This window comes from Aquarana catesbeiana, linkage group LG07 (assembly GCF_042186555.1).
Source record: "Aquarana catesbeiana isolate 2022-GZ linkage group LG07, ASM4218655v1, whole genome shotgun sequence".
NCBI lineage: Eukaryota > Metazoa > Chordata > Amphibia > Anura > Ranidae > Aquarana > Aquarana catesbeiana.
This window is the reverse complement of record NC_133330.1, coordinates 201675732-201691145: the sequence shown is the minus strand read 5'-3', so window position 1 is coordinate 201691145 and position 15414 is coordinate 201675732. Positions and strand designations below refer to the sequence as shown.

The 15414-nt window shown below is 39.3% G+C and overlaps 1 protein-coding gene across 9 annotated transcripts in view; it reads left to right on the top strand.

Annotated features, from left to right (window-relative positions):
• NTNG1 (netrin G1) overlaps positions 1 to 15028 on the top strand; it is a 527102-nt gene extending 512074 nt beyond the window's left edge. For all 9 annotated transcript variants that reach the window (XM_073592992.1, XM_073592993.1, XM_073592995.1 and 6 more), the window contains one exon: positions 13884 to 15028. In XM_073592992.1, coding sequence (XP_073449093.1) covers positions 13884 to 14101 — 218 coding nt within the window. In that variant the 3' untranslated portion in view covers positions 14102 to 15028. The remainder of the gene's footprint in view (positions 1 to 13883) is intronic.
• Positions 15029 to 15414: the final 386 nt, after the last annotated feature.

Sequence of the window (15414 nt, the reverse complement as noted above, 5' to 3'; positions counted from 1 at the left end):
ATACAATTCTCTTCTTGGGTTGCAGTACAGTGCCAATTCTTTTATTCCGGTCCTTGGAGTAAAATGCTTTAGACCAAAGTTATTCAATTTTAATGTATATACTTTGATTTGACATTTGAACTTGTATGTAAAACCATATGTAAATATTTATTTTGTGATTTTGAGAATAGTAAAACACAAGTCACTGTTTCTATCTTTTTCTTTTTATGTCACATATTCTGTTGGGCACTGCCAAGTCCTAGACTATAGTGGAGAAGTCTTCAATGCTGGCCATAGTTACAAAGCTACATAGTCTGGTTGAAAAGGGGAAAAAAAGGTCCATCAAGTTCAACCAAATACACGTAGAGGACTATTTATTTATCAAGGTTTTCAACAGGCACACAAATTTCTCCCAGGAGTCAAACATTTTTTTGCAATTAAATCCAATTAGAAAAATGTGTGAGGGTAAAAACTGTGTGACGCTTGGGTTAAAACATTTATAAATAGACCTCTAACAATTGATCCTTTATGGGTTCAGCAATTTCCAATGATCTCCTGTTTAAACATTCAGTGGAGGCTTTTTTTTTCAGAATTGACTGTTTAAACAATAATTTTTGATTCAACTATAAATCCAGTGCACGTTCTGAGGGATATGATACCAATACATGTATGGCTAGTTTTATATAGAGTTTATGGCTGCTGTATATCCCTAATAGACTTTGAGAACAAATAAAAACACTGAGGTTTTCTACAGCTCAGGAAGGTAAGGAGAATATATAGCTGCCATATGCAAGGGTGGAGACCATGTGAAATGCTATAGGGGTTGATTTACCAAAACTGGAGAGTGAAAAATCTGGTGTAGCTCTTCATAGAAATTGGCTTGCAGGTTTTATTTTTTATTCAAAGCTTAATTGAACAAGCTGAAGTTAGAAGCTGATTGGCTACCATGCACAGCTACACCTGATTTTTCACTCTCCAGTTTTGGTAAATCAACCCCTCATACTCCATACTCAACATGGTTGTTCAGGACTACTGAAAGAAAGCAGTTTCCATACAACTGATATCCCTGCTTAACAAATTACATATGCAGTGTGTGTTTACATTCCTCCTCAGAGCCTCTATATTCACATTCAGAGATGGTTTTTAAAACTGAGACTCCAGTCAAAAATGTAATGAAAAAAAAATAGCCCATCTAATTTATAAAATAAAAAACAGACTTTGCTGTATACGTTCAAGCCAGAGTTGTCACCCACAGTATTTATTTTCCAATACTTGTCCTCAGGTCTTCCAGGCTGAATGACCGCCAGCATGAAATGATTGGTTCCTCATGCTGCTTTTTCCTCTCCCACTCTGAGCTCTGCTGCACACAGTCTGCAAGAGTCTGATACCTAGACTATAGTAGAGAGGTCTCCAATGCTGGCCATAGTTACATAGTCTGGTTGAAAAAAGACACAAAGTCCATCCAGTTCAAATACATGTAGAGGTCTATTTATGAAGGTTTTCACACAACAGGCACACATTTTTCTCCCAGGAGTCCAACATTTTTTGCAATTAAATCTAATTAGAAAAATGAGTGAGAAAACCAAATTTTGAATCTTGGGTGAAAACATTTATAAACAGACCTCTAACAATTGATCTTTTATGGGTTCAGCAATTTCCAATGATCTCATGTTTAAACATTTAATGGAAGCTTTTTTTTCAGAATTGATTTTTTAAATAACTGAGACTCCAGTCAAAAATGTAAAAAAAAATAATAGCCCATTATCTAAATAAAACATTTAAAAAAAAAAAACAGACTTTGCTGTAATACTTTCAATCCAGAGTTGTCATCCACAGTATTTCTTTTCCAATACTTGTCCTCAGGTCTTCTAGGCTGAATGACTGCCAGCATGAAATGATTGGCTCCTCATGTTGCTTTTTCCTCTCCTACTCTATGCTCTGCTGCACACAGACTTCCAGAGTCTGGTACCAAGTCAAATTCAAGTACTTATAGTACTTACATTTAAAAGAAAATCATTATATATTGACTAATAGTGAACAACATTAACTTCTGCCTTTTTCATCTGCATAGAGTTCTGAGCAGTCTTGTTCTTTGGAACTATTAGGCTAGAAAGAGCTCTTTCACAAGACATAGGACATTGCGTTTTCTGTTCTGTAATAGACGACAGCTTTCTAATTGCTTTTAAATTATTTTGTTCTCATACAGCTCAATAATGGAAGCACCACGGATGAGAAAAGGTTTATTGGTAAAATAAAGAAAAAAATAATAAAAAAGCAAGTTTTCAAAATAGGCTAATATCTTCTTCTGACATTACCTTGTCATTTTAATATAATACTCCCATAAGATCAGAGGTAATAATTGCAGCTCCTAAGATGCCCAATTGGGTTTTGTCCGCCTCAACGGCTTATTAATTCTCACTGAGACATGATTCTTCAAACACATTACCTATTCTGCATTATTGCTAGAATGCAGGCAGCTTCAGTTTCATAACAAGTGAGAAGTGATTAACGATGGTGCGATGAGCGGAAGTATGATGGCAAAAAGCACAGGTGCTCTTGTTTTTTCCGGCTGCTTTGGTTTCATGCATTTTGTGCACCTTGCATTCTTGTAACGAGGTGGAGGGTATGCCCTTGAAAAACATGTGTTAAGCACCACTAATTCACCGCCAGCCCGCTGCCGCTGTTTGATATTCCTGTCTATATTGGAAATCCATCCGCAGCGCTTGCATGGCCCTCATTAAAGAGAAACTAAAATGAAAATAATAAATAAATAACACAAAATGCCACGGGAGAATATTCAGCAGGGAGCTGCACTAATGAGGAGTTACAGAGAAACCAGATTCAAATGCATAATTATTTTTAATTGAATGCTTTGTGGGGTTTCCATGTGTGAAGAGAAGACGGAGTGTGTTTGAACTGGGATGCCACAGCTAAACCTTGTATCACAAGGAACTGCGAGAGGAGGCAATATGTATCTGCTACCCTATTTCTTGTTAGAGGGAACAATAACATTACATATGGACATAAGCAGCTGAGGCCCCCGGGTAATGACAGAGTACAAAAGCAGCACAGTAGGGGTATGTTTTCATGAGACAAGGTGATATCTGGTGCTGTTTTCTTTTCTTTTTTTTTTTCATTCATTTTGTTCATGCATGCATTACTTTAGATATGAAGAAAATGTATACGTTTTGCAGCAACACTATCTTTTTTTCCCACCATATTTCAATATAAAATCGCAAGCTTTACTATTGCATGACCGGTATGCTTTGGGGCATGTAATTTAAAGCAACCTAGTCGCCAGATCTTTATTTCAACAAAAATCTTTCCATAAGAGTATATGTGCTTTTAACATATTTTATGTGTGCTGTTTACCTGTAAGGTCTCCCTTGTGTAGACCTCCAAAAGCCCAGAGGCTGCTGCTGGGCACCGCCATCTTGGTTGTGATGTCAGCAGCCTGAGCAGACTCAAGTAGCACACCCATTACTATAGTATTTCCCTTCACTCTTCTCCCATACCTACGTAAAAGGTCATGTAGGGGAGGAGCTGGGCCAACACAAGGAGTAATTAGACACTCCCAAAAAGGAGAGGACTGTGATGTGCAAGGAGGCAGGGACTGTGCTAGAGAATCAACTCTTCCTGGAGTAATCCAATTTTCATGCAAGTTCAAAAGCACATTGCAAGTTATAAAACTTAGTTATAGAAAGGAATAACACTGCAAGTAAGCATTTTAAATATTTGATTTTCAGTGCTTTTAGGCTTTTAGGCTAATTGCACACTAGGGCTCTTCTAAAACCCTTTCTCCTGGCAGGAGACAAGCAGCTTCAACAACGCACCTATAGACATGGGCTCATTGATTACTATATTCCTGCGTATAGATGCAAACAAAACTATACTGGAACTGGAACAATAGCAAGAGTATAACCTCTAAAATCCAGATCCATCCAAACACATAAAAATAGAGAAAAATGAGCTTACACTTACATCAATTGCCTCCACACAGTGATCCAATTCGGTGGTGTAACGTCAATGCGCTCTACCCGACATGTGTTTTGTGCCATAGTGAGTCCTCAGGGGCCTCAAATGGACTTTTATTTATGAACTTTTTTGGATTGTTTATTTATTTATTGATCACATTTCGCTGGCTTGATGAGTTTGAAATCCAGTGGATATATACATAATATATAATACATAATATAATATACTGGTTTGAATATTCATATTATTGAACTTTAACACAGTATTTAATTTTATTCACATATTTGATCACAAATAATTTATGTTATTTGAAGCGCTGCAATTTGTATAATTTTTCCAGGATTAAGGGAGAGTACGGTATATTGCCTTTATTTGCTAGTGGCTCTTTTTTGTGTGTGGCGCCGACTTTTTTTCAGTTTTGAACAAAACTATACGCTGTGCTCATCTGAATGCAGCATGTGAATGAGCCCTAGTGTACAAAAACAAGAAGGGATTGCACAAGGTAAGAAATGACCTTTTAAATAAATGAAATAACATTGAGTTCAGCTATAATTTTGAAATCTTGCATTTTTAAATGGAAAGTTAACTTATTTTTAAATTCCTTTTTACTTGACAGCTAAAATTCCCAGAAGGGTCATATCACAAACAAAGACAATTTATTAGAACTGTATATACGATATAAACCTGACAGCGAAAGCTGACATTTTTACATTAGAAGTAAAACAAGAAAATATTTCCATTTAAACAACTTAGGTGTCCGGAGGGACACTTTCTGATGCTCTGTTGTTTTATTGAGGACTTGAAAATGCAAAAAAAATTTTTGCCAAGTAATAGAGAAATCGGAGTTAAAAAGAGCCTAGAGTCATTAAAAGGTAGTGTTTAATTGTCAATTGATTTCTCTTTTTTATCATTTTCAGGACAAACTGCATGTTCTCTATAAAGTAGATCAGTTACCAAATTTAAAGCGGTTGTAAACCGCTAGACATTTTTAATTTTTTTGTACCTGCAAGGTAATGTCATAATGTGCTAGTATGCATTGCATACTAGCACATTATGGTAAATTTACCTTAAAACAAAGCTCTTCCAGTGCTGAGATGTCAGCGCTGCAGCCACTCTCATCTTCACTGGCCTTGCTTTCGGGTCCTCGGACTCCGGCTCTGTGACTGGCCAGAGCCTCAGTGACGTCACTCCCACGCAGAAATAGAACGAGTGGCTGTTCCTTCAAAGCTGATGCACCAGTGATGTCACTGCATTTACACTAAATATCTCCTAAACAGTGCTATAGGTAAGCATTTTTATAGGCTTGCCTATAGGTAAAAGCAAAAGATTGAAGAAGAAATAAACACATACTATGCACACATACAGGGGCTGATTTACCAAATGCAACTAACCTGTTCACTTTGTAAGTTAAATATGTACTTTGCAAGGGAATTTTCCCCAGAGCTTAGCGAATGGGGTAAATCTTTTCCATCATCCAATCATTTGTAGGCAAAAATTCTGTTTTTATTTTCCTTGTACAAGATTGGGTATTCTTTGCAAATGAACCTTTGCAAAGTGCAACTCACCTTGTAAAGTGAAAAGCATACTTGAATTTAGTAAATCAATCCCACATAATAAGGCTTGTTAGGTAGGGCAAACAGCAAAGTGCAGTAACCCATAGTAATCAGCCTTTTCTTCTTTCAGTGATCTGACTTAAATTCACTCCAAACATTACAATATGATTTCACAATCTACTTTAGATCTACCAAAAACTAGGTAGTGCAAGGCCTCGTCTGGTTGGATACAATTTAATGTAATGGATTAGGTATGCCTTCACTAGAGTTGGGTGAATGGTTGGAGCTGAGCAAAAGTTCCAAACATCGCTTGTTCATCCGTCCGGCGAACACCCAAATTTGAGGCACACAGTTGGATGTTCACCCGCCAAGTGCCCCACAATGCACTGTGCAGTGCGCAAAAGCTTTGCCCAATCAGAGCATAGTGAATAGCCGCGTCCTTAACAATGGATGAGTCATCAGCTGTCAGTGGGCTTCCCTACTGACAGCTAATTGAAAAAAAAAATGTTGCCGGTAATATAATAATGTGAAAATAAATGGCGCCAAAATAAAACAAAAAAACGGTGTGGGATCCTCCCAAAACCCATACCAGACCCTTATCCGAGCATGCAGCCTGGCAGGCCAGGAAAATGGGGAACAAGTGAGGCCCCCCACTTTCTGAACCATACTAGGCCACATGCACTCAAAATAAGGGGGTACTTTGGGGAAGGGGGGCTCTGGCCCCCCAACCCCATAGCACCTTGTCCCCATGTTAACGGGGACAAGGACCTCTTCCTCATAACTCTGGGAAATGGTATTGTACTGCCGGCAATTTAAATGTAATTTTTTTCTTTATAAAAGTCAGTTTTGCCGCAGCATGTTCTATACACGATCCAGATGCGCCACTTTACAGGCAGATTAAGGGGACCTCCCAGACACTATATTTAAAGAATTTTTTCATTTTTATTGTTTCACTTTAAGCATCATTAAAACCACTGCTCCTGTAAAAACAATCTTTTAAAAAAAATGTTTGCATTGATGCATGCCCCCAGGGTAGTACCCAGGCCCCTATACCCTTTTTATGGCCAATAACTTGCATATAAGCCTTCAAAATGGATAATTTTTGATTTTTTTAATTCAGGTCCCATAGACTTCACTAGGGTTCGGGTCCGAACTTTTGCGATGTTCGAGAATTCTGGCGCGAACCAAACCGGGGGGTGTTCGGCCAAACTCAAGTCTTCACATTATATATTTTTGGTAAAATATAAAGTTGATTGTACAAAGATTGTATGGTCAGTAACATATATGGTGACCCTAAAGTAAACTGAATATAAATAAATGGTTGCTATGGGTTGCTATACTTTGCACTCATCATTGTATTCATCATTGTGTAATGATAGAGGCTACATCCTTGATTTCAGACCACTCTGTCTCTCTTCTCTTAAAGGTAAACAGGTTGCTGGGGATTTGTCCTGGCCAGCAGGGATATTTCCTTGCTGCTTGGGTTATGATCCCTTAAGTCTAGGTTCACATTTATAAGGCTGTGCTTGATGTTTTTTTCAGGCACGTTTTGCAGTGCGTTTTTAAACCCTCATTTTTTATGTGTTTTTGAATGCAGTTTGCATGCATTTCGCATTTTACGTTTTTTTCTCTGTAAACACACTGTAAACACACTGTGCTGGTTGCTAAGGAGTGGGCTGGGTCTGCTGGGTGCACTGCGTCCCTAACAACCGATGAGTCATCAGCTGTCAGCAGGGTTCCCCGCTGACAGCTGAATGTAAAAAAAAAAAATAGTGGAAAAAACGGCATGGGGTCCCCCCCAGGTCCATACCAGGCCCTTCGGGCCTAGTATGGATTCAGAGGAGACACCCCCATGCCAAAATTAAAAAAAACATGACGTGGGGTCCCCCCAAAATTCATACCACACCCTTATCCGAGCATGCAGCCCGGCAGGTCAGGAAAGGGAGGGGAAGAGTGAGCGGCACTCCTCCTTCTGAACATACCAAGCAGCATGCCCTCAACATGGGGAAAGGGTGCTTTGGGGCAAGTGGACTCTGCCCCCACCTTAAAGCACCTTGCCCCCATGTTGATGGGGATAAGGGTCTCTTCCCCACAACCCTGGCCGGTGGTTGTAGGGGTCTGCAGGCAGGGGGCTTATCGGAATCTGCAAGCCCCCTTTAAGAAATAGGGCCCCCGGTTCCCGCCCCCATTTGGATGAGTAGGGGGTACCCCTACCCATTCACCCCAAAAAGCAGTGAAGTATTATAAAAACAAGAGACTGTTTTTGACAAGTCCTTTATTAATAATTAAAAATGTCCCCCGTCGAAGCTTCAACATGTCTTCTTCCTCCGGTAGTTTCTTCTCCCTCCAGTGCTGTCTTCTCCCTCCAGTGCTGTCTTCTCCCTCCAGTGCTGTCTTCTCCCTCCAGTGCTGTCTTCTCCCTCCAGTGCTGTCTTCTCCCCTGGTGCTGTCTTCTCCCCTGGTGCTGTCTTCTCCCCTGGTGCTGTCTTCTCCCCTGGTGCTGTCTTCTCCTTGTGCTGTCTTCTTTCTCGCCGTCGATTAACTGCTAAAAACAAAAAAGCCAATCTTCTAACGCTGTCTTCCTCTGTTGTGTTGTCTCCTGCTGTTTGCCTTTTCTTATATAGCCATAGGGCATGGCCATCCGATAACGTCTCCCAGAGAACTGACCCTTGTGACGTAACGTGATGTCACTAGGGGCGGGTTCTCCGGGTGATGCCATTGGATGGCCACATCCCATCTAAGGTTTAAATGTCTCTGCGGTGAAATTATACAACGGTAAAGACATTTGTTTACAGGCAGGGAGACAAACAAAAACACACATTAGGGGGGATTTACTAAAACTGGAGCACACAGAATGTGGTGCAGCTGTGTGTAGTAACCAATCAACTTCTAACTTCAGCTTCTTCAATTAAGCTTTGACAATAAAACCTGTGTGTGCTCCAGTTTAACCACTTAAGGACCGAGCCTCTTTTTGAGATTTGTTGTTTACAAGTTAAAAACAGTTTTTTTTGCTAGAAAATTACTTAGAACCCCCAAACATTATACATTTTTTTTCTAAAACCCTAGAGAATAAAATGGCGGTTGTTGCAATACTTTCTGTCACACCGTATTTGCGCAGCGGTCTTACGAGAGCACTTTTTGGGGAAAAAAATACACTTTTTTAATTAAAAAATAAGACAAACAGTAAAGTTTTTTTTTTATGTTGTGAAAGATAATGTTACGCCGAGTAAATTGATACCCAATATGTCACGCTTCAAAATTGCGCCCGCTAGTGGAATGGCGACAAACTTTTACCCTTAAAAATCTCCATAGGCGACGTTTAAAAAACCTCACATGTGTGGTTTGAACACCGTTTTCATATGCGGACACTGCTCATGTATGCGTTTGCTTCTGCACGTGAGCTCAGCGGGACTGGGCGCGTTTAAAAATGTTTTTTTTTATTTTACCTTTTATTTTAAATTTTTACACTGTTCTTTTTAAAAAAAAATTGTGCCACTTTTATTCCTATTACAAGGAATGTAAACAACCCTTGTAATAGAAAAAAAGCATAACCTCTTAAATATGAGATCTGGGGTCAAAAAGACCTCAGATCTCATATTTACACTAAAATGCAATAAAAAAAAAGAAAAAAAAATGTTGTCATTTAAAAAAATAATTAAAAAAAACGGCCCATTAAAAGCTATGAGCGGAAGTGACATTTTGACGTTTTGAAGTTGCTTCCACCCTGCAATGTTATGGAGACGAGTGGGGGCCATCTTCCCCTCACTCATCTCCATACCAAGCAAGGGAAAACATCCGATCACCTTTGCCGCTGCTGGCGGTTCCTGTAAGCGGTAGAGGGCACCGGAGGGTGCTTATCGGAAAGCGGACCGCCGGCCGAAGAAGAGGATACCGGGGTTATGGCAGCTAGTTGCTGCTATAACAACAATATTCCTCTTCAAACTTATTATGTATATCGGCATGCAGCAGTCTGTAATTGGTTAAGTAAATCTCCCCCATTGTGTAGGTGCAAGCAATGAGAGCCCCTCATCTCTAGTGATCCGATGTCATTTGGTGGGTGTATATGCTCTCTGTGGTAAATGACCTCCTTATTACATATATCATTACTCATTTATTTGTGACATTTATTTGTGACACTCATCATTTCCACAGAGATAAGAGATGGTTTAAAGAAAGAAAACAGGGAGAAAATGCTACAGTGTAGAGCAGTGGTAAAATTGTGTAACTTTTGCATCTACTAAGTGCAACACATTAATTTTTTTCTTGTTTTAATAAAAATGTCAAGAATTTTTTTCTCCCTATGCTAGAAATCAGATACAAGTAAAGGTCAAATGGATTTCTAATACACGGCTTTAAACACTCATACACTTTGTGCTGCATGGGGGTTGTGCAGATCTGTCACTTGCTGTCACTGTAATTTTTCCCAGTGGCATGGACTTGACAAATCGATTGTCAGGGAAAGGTCTGAACCTCTGAGAAAGCAGCACATTAGGAACCATTCATCATATGGCTTCTGCCACATAGTTAACTATTTTCTAAGCTCCCTATATGCAGTACATAGTTGCCCCCAACATCTGTACAGTTGTAAAGTTAAATTCCACAAGTCCATTGCAGAAATGTAACTTGGTATACCTATTGCAGCAGAAGGGATTATGCACTATAGAGACTGAAACAAGAACCTTCTATAATATTAATTAAAAAACAGCTTACCAATAATAGTCATTATTTATTTGAGAGAACCTATAGTCTTAGACATGTATGCATTTCTGTAAAGGCAGCCTGGGCTAGAGCTTAGAACAGTAAGATTTTAGGCAACTCTTGAATTTATTATTTTCTCATGCCTTTCTTATTTAAAAAGTAAGTGAAGCGGAGGCTCACAGGGCTCTCTATTAAAGATATCAACTTTAATTTACTTCAAGCTGTGTTTTTCATACACTAAATTTGTATAAACAGCAACTTTGTTTATACATGTTTCTATCAAAAATAACCACCTACCTGCTCTGTGCAGTTGTTTTGCACAGGGCAGCCCTGATCCTCCTCTTCTCGGGTTCCTCATCTGTGTTTCCTTTAAAGTTAAAATCCAGAAACTGTTATTTGTCAAAAGCACACTGACCATCCAACAGTGAGACTAAAAATATCAACAGGGAGATTGGGATCCCCTAATAATGGTAATAGGAGGTGTACATGCCCAGGAACTCAAGCACTAATATTTCACCAATACAGTTCTTAATAGATAATTAATAGAAATTGTCCGCTCGGTTAGCCGTCCTGTGTTTTTTTAAACACAAAAATATCGGTTTTGGGTGGACTGACCTTTTGTTGCATATATTTTACACATAACAAATGCAGGGTTTTCATGTGTTCTATCAATTGATGGTGAATAGGTAGCATCTGTTTAGGGGTTTATCTGACCAATTGTATGGTTTATCAAGAACTTAACATTTAATTTACAATTAGATCTCATTAGAAGTACAAAACTTGATTAAAAGTTTGAGGCAAACTTAAATTCTTTTTGTTAGAATTAAATGAGGAACTCCAGACATTAAGGCCTCAATCACACGGGCGATTCCATGCCTGCCTTATGCAGGTGCATGCAGGTGTGAATCCCCAAACTCAAACTGTGTGCGTTTTTGAGACCTCCACCTGTATGTAATTTTGGAACATGGCGGCTGTGTCAGTGCAGATGCATGTCCCAACAGATAACAATGGGATGCCAGCACAGGGATGCACGCAAGACCTGTGCATCCTCGTGCCAGTGAAAGACAACCGTGCATTGGGCATGCAGCTAATTGCCCCATTTGAACGGGGCCTAACTAAAGCCGATATGGATTTAAAAAAGAAACTTCAATTTAACTTCAAAATTGAATTAAATAATTTTTTTAATGTAACTAGTGTAGGCATCTGGACTTTCTTGATTTCTGTCTCTTCTAAACCCTGTACAGCAGTGCTTGGACTGATAGAGAGAGAGTGGGGCAGCCAATAAGACCCTGCTACATGAACCTTTACTGAAAAGAGCAGTGTGATGAGCTTATCAGTGTGCTGTTGCCCTTTTACTGTCCTGGCTGGGGGCAAGGAGATTACCAGAAATAAAACATGCACTAATGGAAGGAGTGCCAGACCGAAGGATAAAAGAGCCTGGCTCAGGCTCTCAGCGGCTCTTTGAGAGGCTGAGTCAACTGTTAATCCAGGCTCCTGGGTGGATCTCGACCATATGGTTGTGATCTTTCCCCAGCCTGGACAGGCTCTGTGACTTCAGCAGTGGGCTTCAGCCAACTGTCCGCTAAAAACAGCTCACAGGAGTGCAGAACGAACTGCACTCATGTGATACACAGGAGAAGTACAGCCAAACAAGTTTTAGTTGTACTTCTCCTTTAAAGTGGTTGAAAAAGCTCAATGCATGAAGGTAAAAATTATTCTATGTGCAGCAGCCCCCGAGTCCCCCTAGTACTTACCTCGATCCAGCGATGTGCACAAAAGTGAGAACCATTGGCTCCTGCTACTGCCAATCACAGCCAGTGAGCCAATCAGGAGAGAGTGGGGGCAGGACCGAGCCATGCTCTGTGTGTGAATGGACACACAGAACAGCGGCTCAGGAGCGTGCCTGCTCAGATGTCCCCATAGCAAGCTGCCAGGAGCGATGGCAGGGGACCTGAAAAAAGCAGGATTGGGGCTGCTCTGTGCAAAACCACTGTACAAAGCAGCTAAGTATAACATGGTTGTTATAAAAAATAAATCTGCCTTTAATTTAATAGTTTATACTAAAAAAACAACCAATGAGTTGTGTGGTCAGAAAGAACAAGGCATCAGTTAAAATAAGAACCTGGAATAGACTTAAAATATAGTTTTCCTGTGTGAATCTGTGTAGGAAAGCTAAAGCCTAGTAAACACTATAGGAAAATCGGATGTATGATTGTCTGGTTTTCCTCAATGTTTCACAGCAGGTAGAAATCGAGGATGGTACTAATTGTACGAAAAATCTCCTACGACAAAGGCTTTTTTTGTTGTTTTATTGTTTCTGATCATATGTAGTCTTTCAGATCTGATTTTTCTCGTATGAAAACAGTACACATTAAAACGGAAATCGTTAGTTCTGTTCATGTATGAGAAAAATTTTGGAGTTTGTCCCTTGTGTACCCCACTTAACTGTTGGATCAGGAGAGTTACTGGTCAGCAGTATCTATGTGAACAATCGAGATAAGATAGGTTTCCTATGTTTAAAGAATATACATACTGTATAGCCAAAAGTTTCAGTTTTGGGTAGAGTAGGACTTTTTTGTTTGTCCTTAACTTGATGGCTCTCACAGAGGCTGCTGGCCAGCAGTTAGCTTCCTTACACAGATTCACACAGGAAAGCTATGTTTTGAGTCCATTCCAGGTCATCATTTTTACTAAAGCACTGATAAAGGGGGAGTTCTTTTGACCCCCAAAATGCATTGGCTGTTTTTTTTTTTTTTAGTATAAACTAATAAGTTAATTTGGCATCTTTTATTCACTGGTCTGGCTCTCCTTGCATTGGTGCATGTTTTTCTTCTTATAACTTGCTGGAGTACCCAATGGAGGGTGGTCCATTGTGAGCAGCCTAACCTGAGCCAATTAGCTCTCTGTGTGTTTTTTTCCTCTCACTATTTTGTATGAATTCACATCAAAGTCCCAGTGTCTCTTGGATGCTTTTTTCTTTATTGGGGGCAGGGAGGTGACCAGACTGTTTTGTTTAAAGAAAAACATACCCCTTACCCCTAAATAATACAACAAAGGCACCTTTAAAATGTTTAGTAATGGCATTCTATAAACACTTATTTATAAGTAATTGCAGGTTTTCTATTCTTTGCATACCTTATTTTTCTTTCCTTCCCATTATTCTCACGGTGGACATTTTTCATAAGGGTACAATAATCCATATCCTTTTATTTCCTGGAAATCAGTCTAGAACTCCAGGTCTGCCTCCTGGGACAGAAAGTTATCAGGATGCAGTTGTAAGACCAGGGTGACATCACCAGTTCCCTAATGAAACCAGGAAGTGGAAACAGTAATTGTAATTAAAAGCAAAAAATGTTTGGTAAACAAATGAATGTAAGAAGATTTCATATCAGCATGCAGAGCTGTATGCTACTGTGCTTTTAGTGAAAGAAAGAAAAGGTCCACTTTAAGGGTAGTAGAGTAAAGACATGGCACCAATTCGTCTGTGCGGTTTGTGAGGGATGTGTAAATGTCAGGACTAGATGCACACAACTTCAATTCACATGCAGGTAAAGCAACTCCCGTACATGTATTTCCACCGTATTTCTGTTGGCCTTGAGTTCAGTTTTAATTGAAAACACTGATGATGTGATTGTACCCGAGCACTTATGTTAATTATTTTTTGTTTTGTCTCAACAGCAAACATCTGTGACAATGAGTTGCTCCGTTGTCAAAATGGTGGGGTATGCCACAATAACATGAGGTGCCTATGTCCTTCTGGCTACACGGGCATACTATGTGAGAAACAGAAGTGTGAGGATACTGGAAGCTGCTCTTCTAAATCTGGACAAGAATCTGTCTCCCATAACCTTTATCTAATCACCATGATAATTGTAACTCGGCTGTGCACATTCTAAAGAACGTGATCTATGTACTGTAGGTTGTAATGAAGGATGACCTGAGTCTGGATGACATCAAAAAATGTAAAGGAAAAAATAAACTATATTATAATAGAGAGGGCCTGACTGTACTAAGCCATATGTACCAATATGTGAATGAAAGATCCATGACTGTTATGATTCTGGCTCACAAGATGGCTGCCTGGGGGAATACTGCTGCCATGGTAACAGAACCAGCTGTAAAGGCCTATATTAGAAAAAAAAGGCCTTCACAACATGGTCATCAGAAACAGAACTGCTTCCATGGTAATTCCAGGTGTATGTAGCTATGACCTACGTGGAATGCCCTAGCAAGACAGCTGCCTAAAGAGGACTGCTACCATGGCAGGATGAGCTGCATTGTTCAATTGCCCTTGACATGTTCCAAATGAAGAGGACAACAAGTGCTTGTTTGCCACTTCCACACGGTTATTGTACCTCTCTGCCCAGTGTGTGGACCAACCAAATAGCGTCATTCTTTGCTGCCAGTGCATTGTGGGTAAAGGAAAGCGACCATATTGGTCCCCTGATGCCCTTACACCTGTGCTTTTGTGAACGTCGCTCCGTATACCCTCGTTGGTCGAAAGATTTTATTTGTCCAATGTTAGTGGTGCACATAACTCCCTTCCCTGGCCCCATCTCTTTTAAGAGAATACTTCAAAGCTTGTATATCAAAGGTACGCCATGCTGATTAAAAAAAAAAAAAAAAAAAGAAAAGAAAAAAAGGCGTATCATATCCAATATGAGAAAAGTCTAGAGATTAAGCAAAAATAAAATGTATTTATCCTTTTATATTCAAATGAAGTTATTTTTCTTGAAATAATGTAAAATGTAGATTTTTTGTATTATTGCAAATCCGTGTTTAACAGACAATCTATTAAGTGAAGTTCATCAAAATATCAGAAATATTTTTTTTTAATTTTTTTTCCTTATATATTATATATCATTTTAATTTTATTGCTTTAATTATTTTAACCTTTTCACGGCTAGAGGGGCTCAATGTTCCCTAGGTCCCCTTAAGTCGTAAACGGGTGAATTACTCAGAAAATCTTCCATAGGGAGCGTGTGCTGGTGTTCCGGAAAGCCACAAGTTTACATATACAAAATGTGTAATAATGTTCCACCAAAGGAAATTCTAAATGTTTTCTTGTTGTTTTAAAACACTGGAAGATTTCAAAGGAATAAAACATAACTAAAAATGATTTAAGAAAAATGCAGTTTATTTATTTTGAAAGCTAAAGTACATTGAAATCAATTAAAAAGCAATGTTGTACATTTAGTGATTCTATGGC